Genomic DNA, 20,294 nt, shown 5'->3' on the forward strand with positions numbered 1-20,294 from the left:
GCAGCGAATTTGATAACTGAAGGTCTTGCAGCTTGCATTAATATACCTTCGCTATATCTTGCCCTCTTTTCAGAAGGGGGGGTATTGCATATGTTCACTTCCTTGAAAAAAAAAATGCATTTCTGGTTTTGAAAATTAATAATTTTATTTTATGCATTTAAAGTAGTGTAAAAAATTTTTTTTTTCAATAGAGATAAGCAATTTTTTCAAAAACATCCATAAAAATGTTAAATGATAATTATAAAAATCACACCTTAAATGCAGACTGGCCTGTAATTTTTTTCAAAAACATCCCTAAAAAAAACCACCGTAAGCTTCAACCTATAAGAGAATTATTTAGTGGTTTCAGCTCCTAAAAACAATAGGCTTCTAAGTATATAAGTAGGCTTAGTTCTAGTGTAAGGAAAGAATTTCTTCGTTAACTTAATGACAAGACAATTTCTTTTTATTATAATAATGAGAAAATTTTTACTCACCAGAAATTGCTTTGAATTATCCATTTTATATGTAAATGCTTACAAAAAAATGTCAATTGTGTTATGTTAAATAAGTTACCCAAAACTGTCGAGTAATCTAATTTGAAACTTGAATATATACAAAAAATAATTGGCATCTAAAAAGATAAGCCTGTTTTTCCGAAACGGATATAACCTAAAAAAAAAACAACTTGTATACAATGAAATAGAAATTCAGTTAATTGTGTCAGAAAAAAAAACTTGAACCAGAATAGATTATAATAGATGCCTGGCCCATGGTAAGGCATATTACGCAATCACTGGCAGTGGTACTAGATGCCTTACTGTGACCCTGGTAAGGCATATTACGCAATCACCTTCAGTAGTGCATTCTGAATACTACTATACACTACAGGGAGGGTTCATTTGATTGGAAATTGAAAGTTCTAGTTCTACTTTTTAAGAGTCAAAAGATATCGGAGGGTAACCAGCCCCCCCCCCCCCGCCCTTTTTTCCAAATGCATCTGATAAAAAATTTTGAGATAGCCATTTTGTTAAAAAATAGTTCTAAGATCATATAACAAAAACTCCGTTGTCGGCACAACCCCCCGGGGCCCGGGGGTAAACGTTGTAAGTTTTTCCCTGGGGGCATATAGCCTATGGTTCTTATGGAAGGGATGCTCGTAGAAACTTCAAAGAGGGCTCCTTTTATTGGAAATTGAAAGTTCTATTTCAATTTTTAAGAGTCAAAAGGGATCAGACGGCACCTAAGCCCCCCTCCACGCCCTTTTTTCCTCAAACCCATCCGAGAAAGGCTTTGACAAAGCTATTTTCTTAAAAATAGTTCAAAGACCATATAACGAAAACTCCGGGGTCGACACAGCCCCCCAGGGTCCGAGGGCATGCCTTGTAAGTAATGTCCTGGGGGAATGTATGGTTCTTATGGAAGGGATGCTCGTAAAAACTTCAGAGAGGGCTCATTTGATTGTAAATTGAAACTTCTAGTTCAGTTTTTGAGAGTCAAAAGAGATTGGAGGGTAACTAGCCCCCCCCCCAAGCCCCTTCTTCCCCAAATGTATCCCATAAAAATTTTGAGATAGCACACAGGCGTTGCAAGTTATGCCCTGGGGCATATATGGTTCTCATGAAAGGGATGCTCGTATAAACTTCAGAGAGGGCTCATTTGATTGAAAAATGAAAGTTTGAGCTCACTTTTCAGAGTCAAAAGAGATCCGAGGTCAACTACCCTTCCCCCTTCCACGCCTTCTTTTTCCAAACCCATCTGATGAAAATGTCGAGATAGACATTTTGTTAAAATATTTCAAATATCGGATAAGAAAAACTTCGGTGTCAATACAACCCCTCTCGGCCCAGGGGAAGGCGTTCTAAGTTTTTCCCTGAAGGCATGCATGGTTCTTATGAATGGGATGCTCGTATAAACTTCATAGAGGGCTCATTTGATTGGAAATTGAAAGTTCCAGTTTACTTTTTAAGCATCAAGAGATTGAAAGGCAACTAGCCCCCCCCCCCCCAAACCCATCCGCTACAAATTTTGAGATAACCACCTTTTTTAAAAATCGTTCAAAAGTTGGATAACAAAAATTCCGGCGTTGACACTACCCCCAGGGCCCGGGAGGTAGGCGTTCTAAGTGTTATCCTGGGGGTGTATATGGTTTTTATGTAAGGGATGCTCGTATAAACTTCAGAGAGGACTAATTTGATTGGAAATTGAAAACTGTAGTTCAGTTTTTAAGAGTCAAAAGATATCCGAGAGCAACTAGCCTCCCCTCACACCCTTTTTTCCCAAGCCCATCCGATAAAAATTTGAGATAGCCCTTTCGTTAAAAATAGTTCAAAGGTCAAATAGGAAAAACTCCTGTGTCGACGCAACCCCCTAGGGCCCAGGGGAAGGCGTTGTAAGTAATGCTCTTGGGCATATATGGCTCTTATGGAAGAGATGCTCGTATAAACTTCGAAGTTTGGCTCTTTTGATTGGAAATTGAAAGTTCTCTTTCACTTTTTAAGAGTTAAAAGAGATCAGAGGGCAACTATCCCCCTCCCCACATCTCTTTCCCCCAAATGCATCCGATAAAAATTATGATATAGCTATTTTGTTAAAAAAATAGTTCTATGGTCAGATAACAAAAATTCCGGTTTCGATACAACCTCCCAGGGCCCGGGGGCAGGCGCTGCAGGTTATGCCCTGGCGCAGGTTAGCTCTCGGATCTCTTTTGACTCTTAAAAAGTGAAATCGGACACTCATTTTCCAATCAAATAAGCCTTCTCTGAAGTTTATACGAGCATCCCTTTCATAAGAACCATATACGCCCCAGGGCATAACCTACAAATCCTGCCCCAGGGCCCTTGGGGGCTGCGTCGACACCGGAGTTTTTGTTATCTGATCTTTGAAGTATTTTTAAAAAAAAATATGACTATCTCAAAATTTGTGTCGGATGGGTTTGCGGAAAAAAGGGCATGTGGTGGGGCTAGTTGCTCTCTGATCTCTTTCGACTTAAAAATTGAACTAGAACTTTCAATTTCCATTCAAATGAGCCCTCTCTGAAGTTTATACGAGCATCCCTTCCATAAAAAACCATATATGCCACCAGGGCATAAATAAAATTACAGTGTAATAAAATCTTGAACTGATGGATCTTTACACAGTTAATATCATTATGTATCAAATATTCAATTTTATTTTGTTTATACTTTCCAAGACTGTTCAAGACACATATAGTTTTCAGTAAACCGCCATGACGCAGAAGGTTTTATACTTTTACAGTGAGAGAAGGATGCGATACCCAAACTCTTGTTTGTATTGATTTTTGTTCGTTTCAAGCTTGATTTGCATATTCAATTCAAGTTTCACTCGTTTTCAGATTTATTTATTCATTAACTTTAGTATCTACTGTATGTTCGTTTGTATTGATTCTTTATTTAATTTATGTTCGTTTTGAGATTCATTTATACTTCAATAACAAAATATTTTTTTTCGTTTTAAGCTTGATTTACATATTCAATTTAAGCATTGCTCGCTTTAAGATTTATTTATTCATTTATATTATTACTTGTTGTATGTTTTTTTACTGTTATTGTTTATTTGATTTTTGTTCGTTTTTGGGTTTCATTTATTCTTTAATAGTAATTTCTAGTCGTTTTGAGTTTGAATTTTAACAGAGATTAGTATTTACTGATCTTAAGTTTAAAATGGCCCTTACTTTTATTTGAAAAACTTATTTTTAGGAATTTTTTTTTTAATTAATTCTTGTTCGTTTTTTATTGCAAAAAATTTCAAGTTTTTAATAATACCTTATTTCAAATTTTTTTTTATTTTCAATGCTGTAAGAACTGGAAAAGAAAATATTTGTAATATAATTCGTTTTCAGTGAAGCGCCAATGACGCAGTAGGCTTTAGGTCTTTACAGTTAAGGAAGAGGACAATTTTAGGAGGATACTGCCCAGGGGTTCCAAGAGAAGGTTTCATCACTACCCACACCAACTGTACTAAATAAGAATATACCTGAGGAGCATGGTACAACCATGAACTAATAGCCTTTCCTCTCTATAAAAGCTAAACATCCCCAAATTACCATGTGATGCTGTCCGGAAGGAAGTTATTGACCCTTTGGTGTTTTTTCTGTAGACTAGGGGACAATACATTCACATTTGCAGAAATTAATAAATGAAAAATATGTAAAAACTCGTGCCTCCTTAACACATAACCATTTTGACGCCAAATCGGGACTTGAACTGACATACACAAACACAAAAATAAATAAATATTTCTTTTTGTTCATTGAGAAAAAAATTACCATAATGGGGTTGGATAAAATGCTTATTGAGTGAAAAAGTCATTAACCAACCTAAATATAAGCTCTTAATATATGCTGGATTTCCTTATATATTTAGCAATTTTGATATCTAATTTTACGCCCCTCTAGTTTTTATGTTTGTGCTTTTTTTACTTTCTTTTTTTTTTAGGCAAGACCGTTGAAAACATGTGAGCTGTCTGATCCACAGCTAAGTGGAATGATTGCTGAAAAATTGGCTACCATTCACTCCCTCAACGTACCTCTGATAAAAGAGCCTACATGGCTTTGGGACACCCTTAATAAGTAAGCAACTTTTTTTATTCATTCGCTCCGCTTATCCTGATTTTATCCACCTTTTTGGCCTTGTCTCTCCCCCTCAACCTTTCTGGACGCAAAGAGGGATTTAAAAAGTAAGTATTAAAAAAATTACAGTACATTTAATCCAATCAAAAAGACAAAAAAAAAAAAAAAAAAAAAAATAACACACAATTAGCTTGCCCGTCTTGAAGAGGTTCGTAGTGTTTCTGCCAAATCGGGATCAACGACCTTGGAGTTGAATTAGAGTTTTATTTATTTTTATTAATACTGTCTTATTTCCTTTCAGGTTATGAGTTTCAAATGAGTTTTTCCCGATTGCTTTTTTTTTTTTTTTTTTTTTGGCTTACATGGATATGACCATGGTAATGCAAAAGGTGGTAAATTATGCTTTTAGGGGAATAAAAAATTCATGTCCTCCGTTGTTATTCTTAGTCCGCTTTATCGATTTGTGCAGTCTGTTTTGTCTGTATCTAATACACTGAATGTACTTGTGTCAACTTTTTCCACAGTGCTCTATTCCCATTTCTCACTCACAGAAATAGTTCAAAATTTGAACTTTTTACATAAAAATTGGTTGCTAAATCTTTGATGCTTAAAGCTTTTATAAAAGATCGGCAATAAAAAAAAGTACGCTTTGATATATTTCTATGACACAAGATTGATTAAAAATAAGGTTTATAGGCTTTGCCGTAATAACACTTATTTTTTTATTATTTCTTATTCAGTCCATTTGGAAAACAAATGAGTTTTTTTTCTTACTCTCAATTTTCACTTAATTTTACTAATAATACAAATTATAAACTATAAAAAAGAAGATAAAACGATTAGCCCAATCTGAAATATTTTCCTTAATTGAAGCCCTTATGCAGAAGCCTGAAGATTCAAATACGAGGAATTCTTTGAAAAATAAGACTATATAGCTGAGTAATGTGGCTTTAAGATTTTAATCCAAGATTTTGAAATGAGAAGGAGACAGAAAAATGTATCATTGTAAGAAGCTGAGAGGGAGAAAGCGTGCTTTATCATTGTAAGAAGCCTTTCTTGAAGTTGCTCATTAGATTGGGTACTAAACGCTGTGAGAAGCTAAGAAGGAGAAAGAATGATACACTGTGAGAAGCTTACTTGAAATTGCTTAGGAAATTTTGTAACAAAGGAAATGAGAAGCGGAGAGAGAGAAAGCATGATTTATCATTTCGAGAAACCTTTTATGAAGTTGCTTATTAGATTGTGTATTGAACGTTGTGAGAAGCTGAGAAGGAGAAAGAATGATACACTGTGAGAAGCTTACTTGAAATTGCTTAGGAAATTTTGTAACAAAGGAAATGAGAAGCGGAGAGAGAGAAAGCATGATTTATCATTTCGAGAAACCTTTTATGAAGTTGCTTATTAGATTGTGTATTGAACGTTGTGAGAAGCTGAGAAGGAGAAAGAATGATACACTGTGAGAATCTTACTTGAAATTGCTTAGGAAATTTTGTAACAAAGGAAATGAGAAGCGGAGAGAGAGAAAGCATGATTTATCATTTCGAGAAACCTTTTATGAAGTTGCTTATTAGATTGTGTATTGAACGTTGTGAGAAGCTGAGAAGGAGAAAGAATGATACACTGTGAGAAGCTTACTTGAAATTGCTTAGGAAATTTTGTAACAAAGAAAATGAGAAGCGGAGAGAGAGAAAGCATGATTTATCATTTCGAGAAACCTTTTATGAAGTTGCTTATTAGATTGTGTATTGAACGTTGTGAGAAGCTGAGAAGGAGAAAGAATGATACACTGTGAGAAGCTTACTTGAAATTGCTTAGGAAATTTTGTAACAAAGAAAATGAGAAGCGGAGAGAGAGAAAGCATGATTTATCATTTCGAGAAACCTTTTATGAAGTTGCTTATTAGATTGTGTATTGAACGTTGTGAGAAGCTGAGAAGGAGAAAGAATGATTCACTGTGAGAATCTTACTTGAAATTGCTTAGGAAATTTTGTAACAAAGGAAATGAGAAGCGGAGAGAGAGAAAGCATGATATATCATTTCGAGAAACCTTTTATGAAGTTGCTTATTAGATTGTGTATTGAACGTTGTGAGAAGCTGAGAAGGAGAAAGAATGATACACTGTGAGAAGCTTACTTGAAATTGCTTAGGAAATTTTGTAACAAAGAAAATGAGAAGCGGAGAGAGAGAAAGCATGATTTATCATTTCGAGAACCCTTTTATGAAGTTGCTTATTAGAGTGTGTATTGAACGTTGTGAGAAGCTGAGAAGGAGAAAGAATGATACACTGTGAGAATCTTACTTGAAATTGCTTAGGAAATTTTGTAACAAAGGAAATGAGAAGCAGAGAGAGAGAAAGCATGATTTATCATTTCGAGAAACCTTTTATGAAGTTGCTTATTAGATTGTGTATTGAACGTTGTGAGAAGCTGAGAAGGAGAAAGAATGATGCACTGTGAGAAGCTTACTTGAAATTGCTTAGGAAATTTTGTAACAAAGGAAATGAGAAGCAGAGAGAGAGAAAGTATGACTATCATTTGGAGAAACGTTTCTTGAAGTTGCTCATTAGATTGTGTACTAAACGTTGTGAGAAACTAAAAAGGAGAAACAAGCATGCATCATATGAAGCTTACTTGAAGTTCCTCATGGAATTTTGTAGTAATAAGTGAGAAGATGAGAAGAAGAAAGACATGTTTAACATTGTGAGGAAACTCACTTGGAGTTGCTCATTAAATTTTGTACTAAACATAGTGAAAAGCTGAGAAGGAGGAAAAAGGATACATTGTGTGAAGCTTACTTGAAGTCGCTCGGGAAATTTTATAGTAAACGAATGGGAAGTTGGATAGGAGAAAGCAAGATTCATCATTGTGAAAAATCATACTTGAATTTGCTCTTGAAATTTTGTATTAAAGATTGTGAAAAGCTGAGAAGAAGAATAAGATATATCGTAAGTAGCTTGCTTGAAGTTATTCATGAAGTTTTGTATCAATTGCAGTGAGAAGCTGAGAAGGAGAAAAAAAATAATCATTTTGAGAAGCTTACTTCAAGTTATTCACGAAATTTTATAGTAAACGAACCTGATAAGGAGAAAGAAACACTTGTCATTGTGAGAAGTTTATTTTAACTTGCTCACGGGATTTTGTAGTACTCCCAGTAAGAAGTAAGAGTAATAAGCTCCCTCCCCCCCGCTAAGATTGTGTCTGCTGAACTTCCCTATAAAAGAATCAAAGCCCGGCTTTCAGGGATAACCTCTCCTGGAAACCAGTCTAAATTGAGATGCATCGTCTTAAAAAGCTGTTGGTCAAGTATTCAGTGCGGGGTGTTTCCTCTTATTTTAAATTCGATTGCACCGTTTTCTGCGGGCTCGTCGTATTGGCTTCAAAAGTAATGGAAGAAGTAAGATAGTCCCTCGGATCGAGATGGTTGACGTAATTATTGAGAACAGTCATTCGCGCCACATGCAATCTCTTGATGTCTTAAAGGTAACTAATCAGTGCAATAAGCTTAGTGCATTACTATACAGAAGGATAATCAAACTGAATGGCAGCAGGCTCTTGGAAGAAAGAATCACCCCAGCTTTCTTGTTGAGGAAGATCAGACCCAATCGAATTGTGCGCCTCAAAAGAGGTCTGCGAAAAATGAACACCCAAAGGACGAAGTTTGTCAACTCTCTTCATAGCTTCGAACCTTATTTACCCTTAATTTTTTTCTGTATAAGTATTAAATATATTTTTTCTAAATATATATTGTCTGATAAAATGTTACGATCAAGAGCACGTGGATGTTAGTTGAAGTATAGTCAACTTCAAGCATTTTATTCTCCTTAGTCACTGCTATTCTGGCCGCTTGACCTTCGAGCTCTATTTGACTTTTTCATAACTCCTGTCCCTAAGTAGACTATAATCCCTAAGTAGGGTATATAAAAGGACTAGAGTATTTAATGTGACTCCTGAAAAGAACTCTTCTGAAAATTTTGCCAGATAATCTGACAATTGCTTTGCTGACGAAATAGCGAAGTTCTGACCTTTGAATCTTGTCAGAACTCAGGGTCGTATGCAGGATTTTTTTTCGAGGGGGGGGGGTATAATTTTTTTTACCGCATCAAAAATTTGTTTTAGAACTCAGTCAATTTCCGTGGTTTAGTGTCCAAAAGCTCTCCAAGTGCAAAACGTATTAAAAATTCAGGGCTTATAAGGCCCCTGTGAAGCGTGTAACTTCGTCACCAGCCTACAGCTGTAACTTGAACCGAAAAGACAAGATACTTTATCATTGGATTCATTAGTTTCAGCTGTATCCGTTCTCCAAGCGGCAATTATGATATTACTTAGAATTTGTTTTAGAAAATGATCTAAATTTGCTTTAAAATGGAATGTTCTTAACTTATTTTCCAATCTAAAAAAAAAAAAAAAAAAAAAAAATGTAAATGCAAATTTGAGATTGATAAGGCTAAATGCTACCTATATTGTCGTCTTACGTTGAAACAGGTGAGTATCCATGATTTTGTTCGGGGGGGGGGGGGGGGTTACAAAAAAACAATAAAAAAATGCTTTATGCTTTTTATTACGTTTTTAAGAGTCGGACAAGGTTTTCGGGGGGGGGGGGTTAAACCCACTAACCCCTCCCCAGAATACGGCCTTGCGTTGAAAAATTAATTCCGCAGGACTGCAGAAAAGACATTCGAAACTTGGCGATGGAACATAAACCTAAACGAAGTTTGATAAGTGCACTTATATATGTGCATATACATGTACACATATATAAGTGCAGATGTCTACAAAAAAATAGTTTTATCAAAGTAGGATCCGGTGTTACATGCCAAAAAAGACTCTGACACTTGTGACTTTTTTTCTGAGCGATTGGCACAAAATGTCGTGCGGTATTCGGTCAAAGGTCTTCTTTAAGACTTATGCAATATATTGCTTTTCAATTGCTTTTAAATCGACTGTATTATTCGTCAGTTTGGCAAGTTCTATCACTAATCTAATACTTGTACAAATAAGTTTTTATTAGTGTATATTTTAGATAATGAGTTAGAAAGAGAAACACATCAGCTGCGTTGATTCAAATGGGGATTTTTTTGCTGCAGGTATGTTATACAAGAGAGTAGGAAAAAAGGTATTTCGTTTTACTGCTATGAGTCGGGGCATTACCCACTGACTACTACTGAGGCTAAGATTATCAAGATGAAACATTCAGTGAATGTTTTGGGGTATCTTGAACTAAATCAAAATATAATATTTGCATGTATTTTGTCAAAAGGGTGCATCAGCAATATCTCAGGAACTGTGTAGAGTATTATTATTAAAACTTTCAGGTTATGTTGGGCGGATTTTTAGCTAACAAAATAGAACTATGTTGGTAATCCTTTTTGTGGGTAGTTCGTGTTCCCTCCTCTCTGCGATCTATTGGACTTTTCGGAGCACTGCTTTTACCGCCACGCGTAAGATACTACTTATTTCCAAAAGTCGTATCATAAGCTTTAGTAGAACCAAATTTGCTCTTTATGTCAAGTAAAGAAAAAATAGAACCGATAAATATAGCAAACAAGCTTTTAAAATCACGCTGCGGTTCTTTGTTCCATATGTGGCTCTCCATCATGCTTGGTGCGTGCCATATGGTGTTCACCATTTTTGAAAGTGTGTGGCTCTTCGTTATGAACAATACGCTGTTAGCGCAAAGAAAGATTTTTAGACATCAAATATGTGACAAAAATAAATTTATTGTATAAAGCTGAATTTTCAAGTAATTTCTGCCAGGGAGAGGCAGGTTATTAAACATTTTCTTAAAAAAACGGAGACTTCCAGGTATCTTGAGAACCACATAAGATGAAGATAGAACCAATCGAGATATATCTCCGTTTGTCAAAACAGATGTACGCCAGACGGCCGAGTGTGGATAACCCCTTGCAGTCTTTAGGCGAACGACAAACTAGGAGTACATTGCCTTGTGTGCCTTGATACGCATTATAATGATTATTAATATGTGTAATTTTAATAAGGAATGGGTAAAATATGAGTGAACAAAAAAAAATTTCAGTTTTAATTATATATTATTAACTTTTTTGTCGAAGCGGGAACATACTCTAAAGTGAACATGAAGATAGAAATGGGATTGGCTTATATCCAATATGTGAAAAATTAATTTACAAGCCCAGTTACATGTAAAATGATTCAGATATAATGAGACGATTTTTAATTGGGGATCGTAACCCTAAAAATGGTAAGCTTGTTCTTGTCACTTGTTTATGCACATGTTATGTACGGTACCAGCACCACTGATGCCAGCGAATGGTGTTTTGCCCTCCTTAAACGAATTTTTCTTCCAACAATTTTATTAACAAACGCGTTTCTGTCAGCTGAAAACCAAGATTTTTTAAATCTTTTTCTTTCAGTTGTTTTAAAATTATAAATTTTCTAAGAAGTTCCACATTCACGTCAGTGTTGCCACGTTAAACTGTGAAAATAAATAAGCAAAATTAATTATTTAAGTTTGATGACGCTTTTCATCAGTAAAAATTTTAATATTGACAATATGTTGATTGCTAAAGGCAACTACACCTTCAAAGGAAAGTTAGATCTTCTACCCTGGACCTCCGTAACTGCATGTGGGGGCCTTTTTCACGAGGATTGCCCTGTTTCTGGCACCTGGTCTATATCTCGGAACGACACTTGTGCTGTAAAGTTCTGCCACACTTGGTGCTGTCCCCAAAACGCCTGGCACACTCCCCAAAACCCTTAGCCCAGTTCCACTACGCTTGGCACGTGTCACCAGGTATAATGATCTCTGAGAGTGCGCAAAATTGATTTTTCCATTTTTTTAGTGTATACAGATATAAATGAATGAAAGATCTTAAGCCGAACTGGCCAGCCAGCCAGCAATTCAATAGAAAAAAGAACCCTAAAATTAACCAAGCCTCTGAAAACATTTGTTTTTGCCTTAGCAGATCATATTTGGTTTCAATCTGATCATTTTGTAAAATTTGATGACGCCTTAGCCATTTCCAATGATAGGAGTTCTGCCCAATGGACAAGAGAAGTCATAGAAATTAAAAAAAATATGGTTGCTAGCCTTTCAATAAATAGGGACACAGGAAATTTAAATATTGACTCAATTTAGGATAATCTTTTGAAAGGTGAATCAAAAGTCGATAAGGAAATGAAGATCTTAAATAATCACCAAGAGACTATTTTACTTGCAAAACTAAAACAGTTTGCTTCAGTAATAACCAGCAAGGGGATTATTTCACAACAGAATAATTAACGTAATTTCATTTCAGTTGCTTTGGTGTTCTCACTGAAGTAACTCTAATAGCTGCTTTTCCCTACGTGGATTAGTTTGCGCCAATTGTTTATTAATTTGGTGGTGGTTTTATTTTTTTTTTGGTTTTAGTTTGGTTTTTTATCTTGTTCTTCTTGAGTTTCTCTTGTACTGAAGACGCCTTGTTTTGATATAGGCGAAATATCCGCGTTGTTTTACATTTTTCGTCTTTTCTTTCCACTTGCCACAGTCTCGTTTGTTTTGTTTTTTTGTTTTTTTCATTGAGATTTTTCTCCGTTGTTTTTTTAGATATAAATGGCTGTGTACTTTTCCACCTGGCCGGAATCAAACAATCAGCTTTCATTTTTAATGTCCTTGGTACTTTGAAAATTTGGGATTATTTCTTTCCTCGACGATTTTCACCCATTTTTCAACGTATTTCTCAATCTAGAAAATAGGTAAATAAATCAAAAGTCATTTTCAAAAATACAATAAGGTAGAAGGATAAAATTGAATTTCAGTAATCAAATAATAACATTATTATCTATTGTCTTACGTTTGAAAATTAAAATCATTGAACTGCAGCAAACAATACAAATAACTTGCAGAGAAATACCATACTAGTACCAGATGCTTGCCAAAATCTAAACATTAAGAAATAATCGTGGGCGACTTGAGTTTTATATTTTCTACATTAGTTTTATATTTGTTTGAACATTTTAAATGCTATTTTAAGCCCTGTTTTACATTTACAGGCCCTATTTGTTTTAATTTTGTGACAAATCATGGGTATGTTCCCCGAGAATTGTTTACAATTTTTTCTCTTTTTTTTTGTCAGCTCTCGGAACTGAGTTGTTTGACTGACGAGTCGTGTAAACACATTATTTTGACGGGGAATTATGAAATTGGAGGATTGAATATAAAAGAGGATTTAAAAAAAAGTATTTCAAATTTAGAAAGAAGTATAAAAAACAATAAAATCTGTAAAGCTTGAAAATCATCCAAAGTTGTTTTTTAAACGAAGAAATTTGCAAGTTAAATTTTGTTTAATATTCTTTTCTCCAATAATTTTCAGTAACAAGTGTCTTTTAGCTCGTTGAAACAGAATTGTCAGTAGAATTGTGTAGCATTTTTTTTCTTATTTATTTATTATTATTATTGTTAGGACGGCGGGACTGATCCTTATTTTGTTGAGCACCTACAGAAAATTGTTTATAATGGTTAGTAGGAATTGGTAGGCAGAAACACGCGTCAAATTTAGCAAGGAAGAGCGACAAACCCTAGGCTTATGTAGCTGCCTTCTCGCGTAAAATTGCCCTTTTTGCGTTTTCCGTCAGATTTCAATCTATTTGTATACATGTATTTCAATTCTGTTCATTTCATGGCACCGTTAAAAAACACTCGTAAAAAAAAAATTGTTTTTCTACTCAATTCCATGTATTGCTTTTGCGTTTGCTCCGTTCTAGGTGCTCATGCTGTGTGGGAGCGGTTTTGCGTCAGAATAAAACTGAAGTTGTGTGAACCTAGGGAAAATGACAAGTGCAGTTTCTTTTGCGTCGTCGATTGTTTTCAAGTGCTTAGTTGTGGTGTTTCCAAATATTGAAAATCCCTTTGTAAACTTGTATAATTTATGTAAACAATTCTTGGAGACTTTTTGTGCGCATTATTTCATTGTGGGATAGAATCTGCGGTCGTCGAGCGAGTTCTAATTGCGCATTTCATATCGTGGAAATAATTGGTTCATTGTTCAACATCCTATCATATTTTTGACTCAGTCTAATAATATTTGACTTAATTTACGCGTAATTTAAAACACCCAAAATGATTTAAATTGCATGATATGCTCAAAAATTTTTGAAAAATACACTAATTACTTCGAGAAAACCATGGAACTGATCACTATATATTCTGTCTACTGTGGAACTGATGTGTAGTGAAGTGCCGTCTACTTTTGAAATACGCCCGGTGGTGAAGTAACCTGGCTCGGTGGAGTCTGGTGTAGTGGAAAAGAGACGCTTGGCGGTATAGACCTGGTGGTGGAGATTGGTATCAGATTTGTAAGACCTGTGAAAATCAGAGCAGAAATATATATATATATATATATATATATATATATATATATATATATATATATATATATATATATATATATATATATATATATATATATATATATATATATATATATATATATTATATATATATATAACGAGATTTTAGTTATATATATTTCTGCTGTGTATGAAAATGCTTTATGAAAGCTCGAGACTCTCACTGAATAATTTTCTGACTTGCTATTCTGTTTTTCCCATGAGTCTGCTCGACTCGTATTTTTTTAAATAAAGTTCTTTTAATTGAATTCAAATGAAAATTTTATTTCAGTTCGTCAAAAACCTCGGCTGGTTCTCTAGCTCCATTTTTAAAAGCGTCTATATATGATTTCATCTTTTATTAAATGATTTTAGGTCTCAAGTGAATATGAGAATTAAATTTTTGTTTAAACAGACTCAAATTCTAACTTGTCAGTTTTAATGCTGGTTTTTGCCGAAATTACTTGTGCTTTTTTCTATTTTGGCAGTTGTTTATCTTCTTTTTCTTCTATTTGTACCTGCATAAAATTACAGTTTCAATCATAGTAAAACTACGACAACTATTCCATTTCTACGCTTTTGGATGTTTATGAAAGTTTTGAAAAAATGACACCATTATAAAATTTCGACTTCATGCTGGAGCTACTGACTTCTGTGTGACTTCGGCATTGCTCCTGTTGTAATATGTGATTTGTGAATGCTTAACTACTAGTACTGCTGACAACTCCTCACATCACGAAACTTCCTGAGTCTAGCACAGCTGCGCAAGCTTCTCCTCCCCCAATCTGTGAAGATCTTCGCTCTTTACTCCCTCCAATGAAGTTACTACTTTCCTTTAAATTCTATCCTACGACCTCTTCCCCTTTCCTCCCATTCGGGGACATCCTGATTTTCGTTTGGTCATAGGTGGATTTCGAAGAAGCACGATTTGGTAACCCTGAGTTTACTACTGCTACTGCTACTACAAACTCACTGCAGGACCAAGCCGCTTGAGGCTAACATTCAAAGCTTTCCTCTAAACCATCTCAAGAAATACCAATTCTCTTTAAATATTTTTCTTACGAGCTCTTCCCGCCCCATTCGGGTGCAACCTTCTTTTCGTTTGGCCCTAGATGGGTGACCGGAAAGGAAAATTTTTGGTAAACTGTCATCCTCCATCCGTAAAACGCATCCAAGCCATCTCAATTTTTCTCTGGCTATAGCCCTAGAAAGCTGGATAAGTGTAGACAACTTAAAACTATACCGTCATCAACGCCCTAGCACTCCTGGAACAATTTTTGTTTGTTAAGGAAAATAAAATTAATTGGGGGAAAACCATAGGTGACAAAATTTTACAAGTTGGTATAAAAAACAAAGTCAAAATGACTGAAATTAGAGAGTAAAGAAAAATAGCATAAAATTAAGGCACTTGTTTTGAATCCAGTAAACACGCGATAAGGATGAAAATATAATAGTTCAGAAACAAATTTGGGCTATATATTTGCACATTAGGGGAGGGGGGGGTAAAGCATAACATATATTAAATACCTAATCTAACCTAGGTACCTTTTTTTGCCCCTTCAACCCCAAAAAACCAAAGTTTAAATCTTTGTCACGTAGTGAGCAATACCTCACTAAGGAGCGAAAACCTGTTTTTCATACAGCATCTTGGAGATTTCGATGCGGTCTTTCCCGTATGTTTACTGGATTCTAAACAAACATCAAAATTAAAAATAGTATAACACAGGGGTAAAGCATAGCAAATATTAAATTGATAAGAGAGAATTATGTCAAAATCTAGTAAAAAAAAAAGCTTAGCATTGGATATCATTCTATCATGTGGAATTATATATGATATGGGATTACTAGGATGTAATAAATTTTCTTGAATTTCTAAGCAGATCTTATTCAAATGATCAAATAAATTTGATTTTTCATTATCCCCCCCTCCCAAAATTTTATTTTTTATTGAGCCCCCGAAAAAATTCCTGCGTGTGTGTGTTCCATGGATACGGTATATATATATATATATTATATAAATATATATATATATATATATATATATATATATATATATATATATATATATATATATATACTGGCTTCACGGCACCGTCACAAGTGATGATATGCCGCTATTCTGGTAATTACCGGGTTAATTACTTTTAATGTGTCATTATACTTTCTCTTGAATGTCTCAAGAGAAGGATTTTATGTGATTAAACCTATTGGGAGGCCTACACCTACCCATCAGGAAGATCCCTAAATGTGATAAATTTTATCTTGCAATGTATAGGCATGTTTTTTTGTTATTTTATTTTTTTTTTTTACTGAAAACATGATAGTGAATTTTGTTTTCTTTATTAGATGGATATCAAATTTAGATGATGTTTTGCTGACAGGACTCAAGAACCCAGATTCCACTTACTATGCTGAGAAAATTGAATCATTCAATTTGAAAGAGGAGTTATCTTGGCTTAAGTGAGTAGAAATGTGTTGTGTTTTTCTGTTTTTTCCTCTTACTGCTTATATCATATAATTTCTGTGTTTTTCTATGTCTCGAGGTGTTCATATTATAAATCAAATAAAAAAAAATATATATTTTTCATGTAACTTGTTTGTTTTCGCAAACCAGTCTCATTATTCCTTAAGCGTATGTTTGAAAGAGAAGTGATATAATCTCAACTCTGTAGAGCTTGTTTGATTTTGCTGTTTATTGCGTGAAATTTTAAGCCCTTAAAAGAAAGAAAATGTTTTGAATCACAAGACTTTTTACAAGTAGACCCTTTATTTCTTTGTAGTCACACCGTCCACTTACGCCAGAAGTCAATTCTTCATATATTGGTTTTAATATGAGGTTTTGTATGGAGTGTAAAATCTTCTGTTAAGTTCAAATTGAGCTTTAAAAATACGTATTTAGTGGCTCAATAAATGGTGAATTTGATCCAGAAAAAAATTTAGCCTTTTATGCAAGACTAATCAATTGAGTGGTTGGCACGCTGGATTTGGAATCCTTTGTCCGATGGGCGGGGGTTCGATTCCTAGTGTGGCCGGTTATTTGGTTTGGGATGTGAGTCAGTGGCGTGACTCTGTAAGCTTACGACCCAGCTCTAAATTGGTACCTGGATAAATTTGGGGAAGGTAAGCAGGAAGTGTGTGCGAAAGCACAGAGTTGTGTTTTCAGGCAGCGGCTTTGAAGCGTGTTGTGAGCGGGTTCGACAAAAATCGTTTTCAGGTTCTCCGTGTTCAACCCAGCAAAACTTTAAAGCGTTTTCATATTAAGGGTTCTTATCGTGTTGTACACGGGGTTCACCGCGTTGAATCCGACACTCAAAACAATAATCTGCAAAACCTGTGTCGAATTCCGCGTTGGAGGTGGGTGGCCTGAAAACAAGGCTCAGGATGGCTGGCCCCCAACCCCCCATTGCACTTCCTAGCTGAAGGGCCTTGAAACGGAGATCAGCACCGCCGGTTTGGACTTTAAGGGTCCAGTGCCGTATCCTTTACCTTTGTTTTAAATCAGTTGAAACATACGAAATTCGTAAAAAAAAAATTGATTAGAGATCTCTATGAATTATGAATCATATTTCCTTCTTTTGTATTGATTTCAGTTAATGCATTATTAGCTGTTCAACCCATTTTTTTTGGGGGGGGATTTATGGGTGTGTACTTAGGTTAGCGCGAAAGTTCCAAACTTTTAATCTAATAAGATGAAATAGAAAGGCCTTCCGTAAAAAAAAATCATATTATTGATATTCACCGTACAATTTTAATATTAATTAAATGCTATTGCTATAAATACTTTTTTAAGATGTGAGTTCCACCAGGTTAAAACTAAGAGAATCAAGGGTTATGATTTGAAAAGGAGTTGGATGACAAACCCTTCAAGTATGATTTAAGCCTCTATCCACCTCATTGAACAATTATCAAATCTTTCACCTGATCCATTTTATTTCCAAGTGTACTAGCTATTGTTTGTATTTTTCTGACCTCTACCCTTTAAATTTCTGGCCACTGGGCAATCAATTTTACTATTTCGGTTGTGTCAAATCTGGTTATCAATCCTTTTTGGACCTTGTTTTGCTCTAAAGTGCAAATTTAGATATGATCTGGAGAGGATGTTTTTTTTTACGCAGATTCATCTATAATAAATAATTTAAGTGGTCTATGTCAGGGAGCAGTAAGTGTCTAGCACTTGTAGGGAGGGTAATGGATGGTCCTTAATCATACAGTGTATGTGAAAAAACTAACCCTTTGTTTAACCAAGGAGAGGGGTTGAGAGTGAGTGCTGGAAATATTGTCCAACATTTGTGAGATTTTTTTGTATATTCTGTTGAAAAAATCATATAAGCGTGAATAGTATTTATTATTCTATTTTTTTTTTTGCAATGGGCGTGTGGCTTTTTTGCAATAAATATCTATATATATGCTATTGTGAAAGACCGAAACTGGAGAATGTCGACATTCAACGGTGAATGTCCGAAATTACTTTTTTTTTCTCCTTGTATTTAGTCAGCTTTGCCATTCAGCTTTCTCTGTTTTATGCAAGGTTTGATGGTGACAGGTTAAATTAGGTTTTTAGCCCATTTCTGAGATTTACAGCCTTATTTAACCTGACTTTAACTTTTACCTTCAAACCTTGCATAAGACTGACAGAGCTGTTTGAATACAAGCAGAGAATTTCGTGTCGACATTTACCAGATTTCTGTCTTTCGCCGTAACATATACATAGCATACTCATTGCATACAATAACAGCTCATTGCACTGAATTCGCCTGAGGCCACAGTAGTTCAAAACTGTTCAAATTTTTTGACTATATTTATTTTGAGTGCTGAGTGTGTGTTTGAAGTGTAGTTCCTATTGTATCCACATGAGCGATAGGGGAAAAGGTTGTTTCAATACCTTGAATAGGTCAAGAAATTATAGATCAAATAGTTAGGTCAAATTCAGATGTTTGTTTTGCACTTTCGATTCGAAAAAAAATTCGATTCTACAGTCCCTAGACGAGACTTTATTTACTGCGCAGTCTTCCTGCTTTTTAAAAGTATGTTTGTCCCTTTTAAGCTTTATTATAGCATACTTGGATATTTTCGGGATAAATATATTTGAGGCATAAACTTTTCACGACGAGAATTTATGGTAGCTGTATATTCATAAAAAAGCGGAAGATTGCATGACTGAAGTAACAATAAAAAGGAATTTACTAAAGTTCTTTTATGACTTAAGTCTGTTTAAACAGTAAATGTTATTCGAACATTCGCTACTAAAGTCTTTTAATCCCTAAATTATAGTTTGTATCTGCAATTAAGACAGAATAATTTACAATTAGGCACTTTCATCTATATGCTCTAAGCTTCCCAATTTGCGAATTGATTTATTGACGATCTTGTTTCATTATCGAAAAAAGGAAGATTTTTGTATAGATAAGTTTTTTAGGATTTGGGATTTTCACATGTCTAGACGACTTTTGTAAGCATATTAGACGTTTCATTTTGTGGCATTTGGTGTTTTAATTTGCTTAGAACTTTGGCGCAAAGCATATGGCAGTTGGCAAAGCAGTTAGTTGTGCGGCCAAATTATTTAGAATTGATCGGGTGGTCTTGCCATAACTTGTAGAGCTTAAATAAGCGAACCAAATAAATGGTTGAAAAACAAGAAACCGACACCTACTTTCCCTGATATCTTAGAAAAACCTTGTAGCTTCTCTTGTTTTATGCCGGAAACAGAAATATTCAGTTTTAGTGATACAAACATGATTATAAAGTGTATAGATAGACGGTTGAATATAAAATAGAGTTGAAAACTAGAAACTGACACCTACTTTCCCTGAAATCTTAGAAAAACCTTGTAGCTTCTCTTGTTTTATGCCGGAAACAGAAATATTCAGTTTTAGCGAAACAAACATGATTATAAAGTGATAATATTTATTTTCCGATTAAACGGAGCAGAATGTTCTTTTTAAAATTCAGAAGAGGGCAGTCCCTAAAAATGTTCTAACCTACCTTATAGGAAAATACCAAAAATCGCCTCAAAAGTAATGTCATTTGATCAATTTGGCAGCTGCGATTTTCCTGTGGTGCAACCCACTTTGATTGAAAACTTTGCCGACACAATTTTATTGTCTTTCCAATCAAATTTCATAGTCAAACCACGAATTCTCAATAGGTTTCAAAGATACTGGTATCCTTGGATAATTTTCTCATGGACCCTTTATCTTTGAGACGGTCAGCCGACGTTGAGACTCGCAAACTTGATGTTTAAGGTATTGAATCCTCTTAAACCCTGTTTTAAAAGGTATAATTAATTGGCTTAGACAAAATTGTGAAGAGCATATTTCGCCTTGTCATAAGACGGCTAGAAGGACCACGTCCTCCTCCCCTTTTAAGCCAATAGACATTTC

The 20,294-nt window shown here is 34.8% G+C and overlaps 1 protein-coding gene across 1 annotated transcript in view; it reads left to right on the forward strand.

The window, feature by feature from the left end:
- LOC148945047 (choline/ethanolamine kinase) overlaps positions 1–20,294 on the forward strand; it is a 99,246-nt gene that overhangs the window by 42,038 nt on the left and 36,914 nt on the right. Inside the window, exons 4-5 of the mRNA XM_089099355.1 lie at positions 4,437–4,570; positions 16,261–16,374. Of these exons, the coding sequence (XP_088955481.1) occupies positions 4,437–4,570; positions 16,261–16,374 (248 nt within the window). The remainder of the gene's footprint in view (positions 1–4,436; positions 4,571–16,260; positions 16,375–20,294) is intronic.

This window comes from Artemia sp. Qi Xiang Cuo, chromosome 13 (genome assembly GCF_049724085.1).
Source record: "Artemia sp. Qi Xiang Cuo chromosome 13, ASM4972408v1, whole genome shotgun sequence".
NCBI classification, from domain to species: domain Eukaryota; kingdom Metazoa; phylum Arthropoda; class Branchiopoda; order Anostraca; family Artemiidae; genus Artemia; species Artemia sp. Qi Xiang Cuo.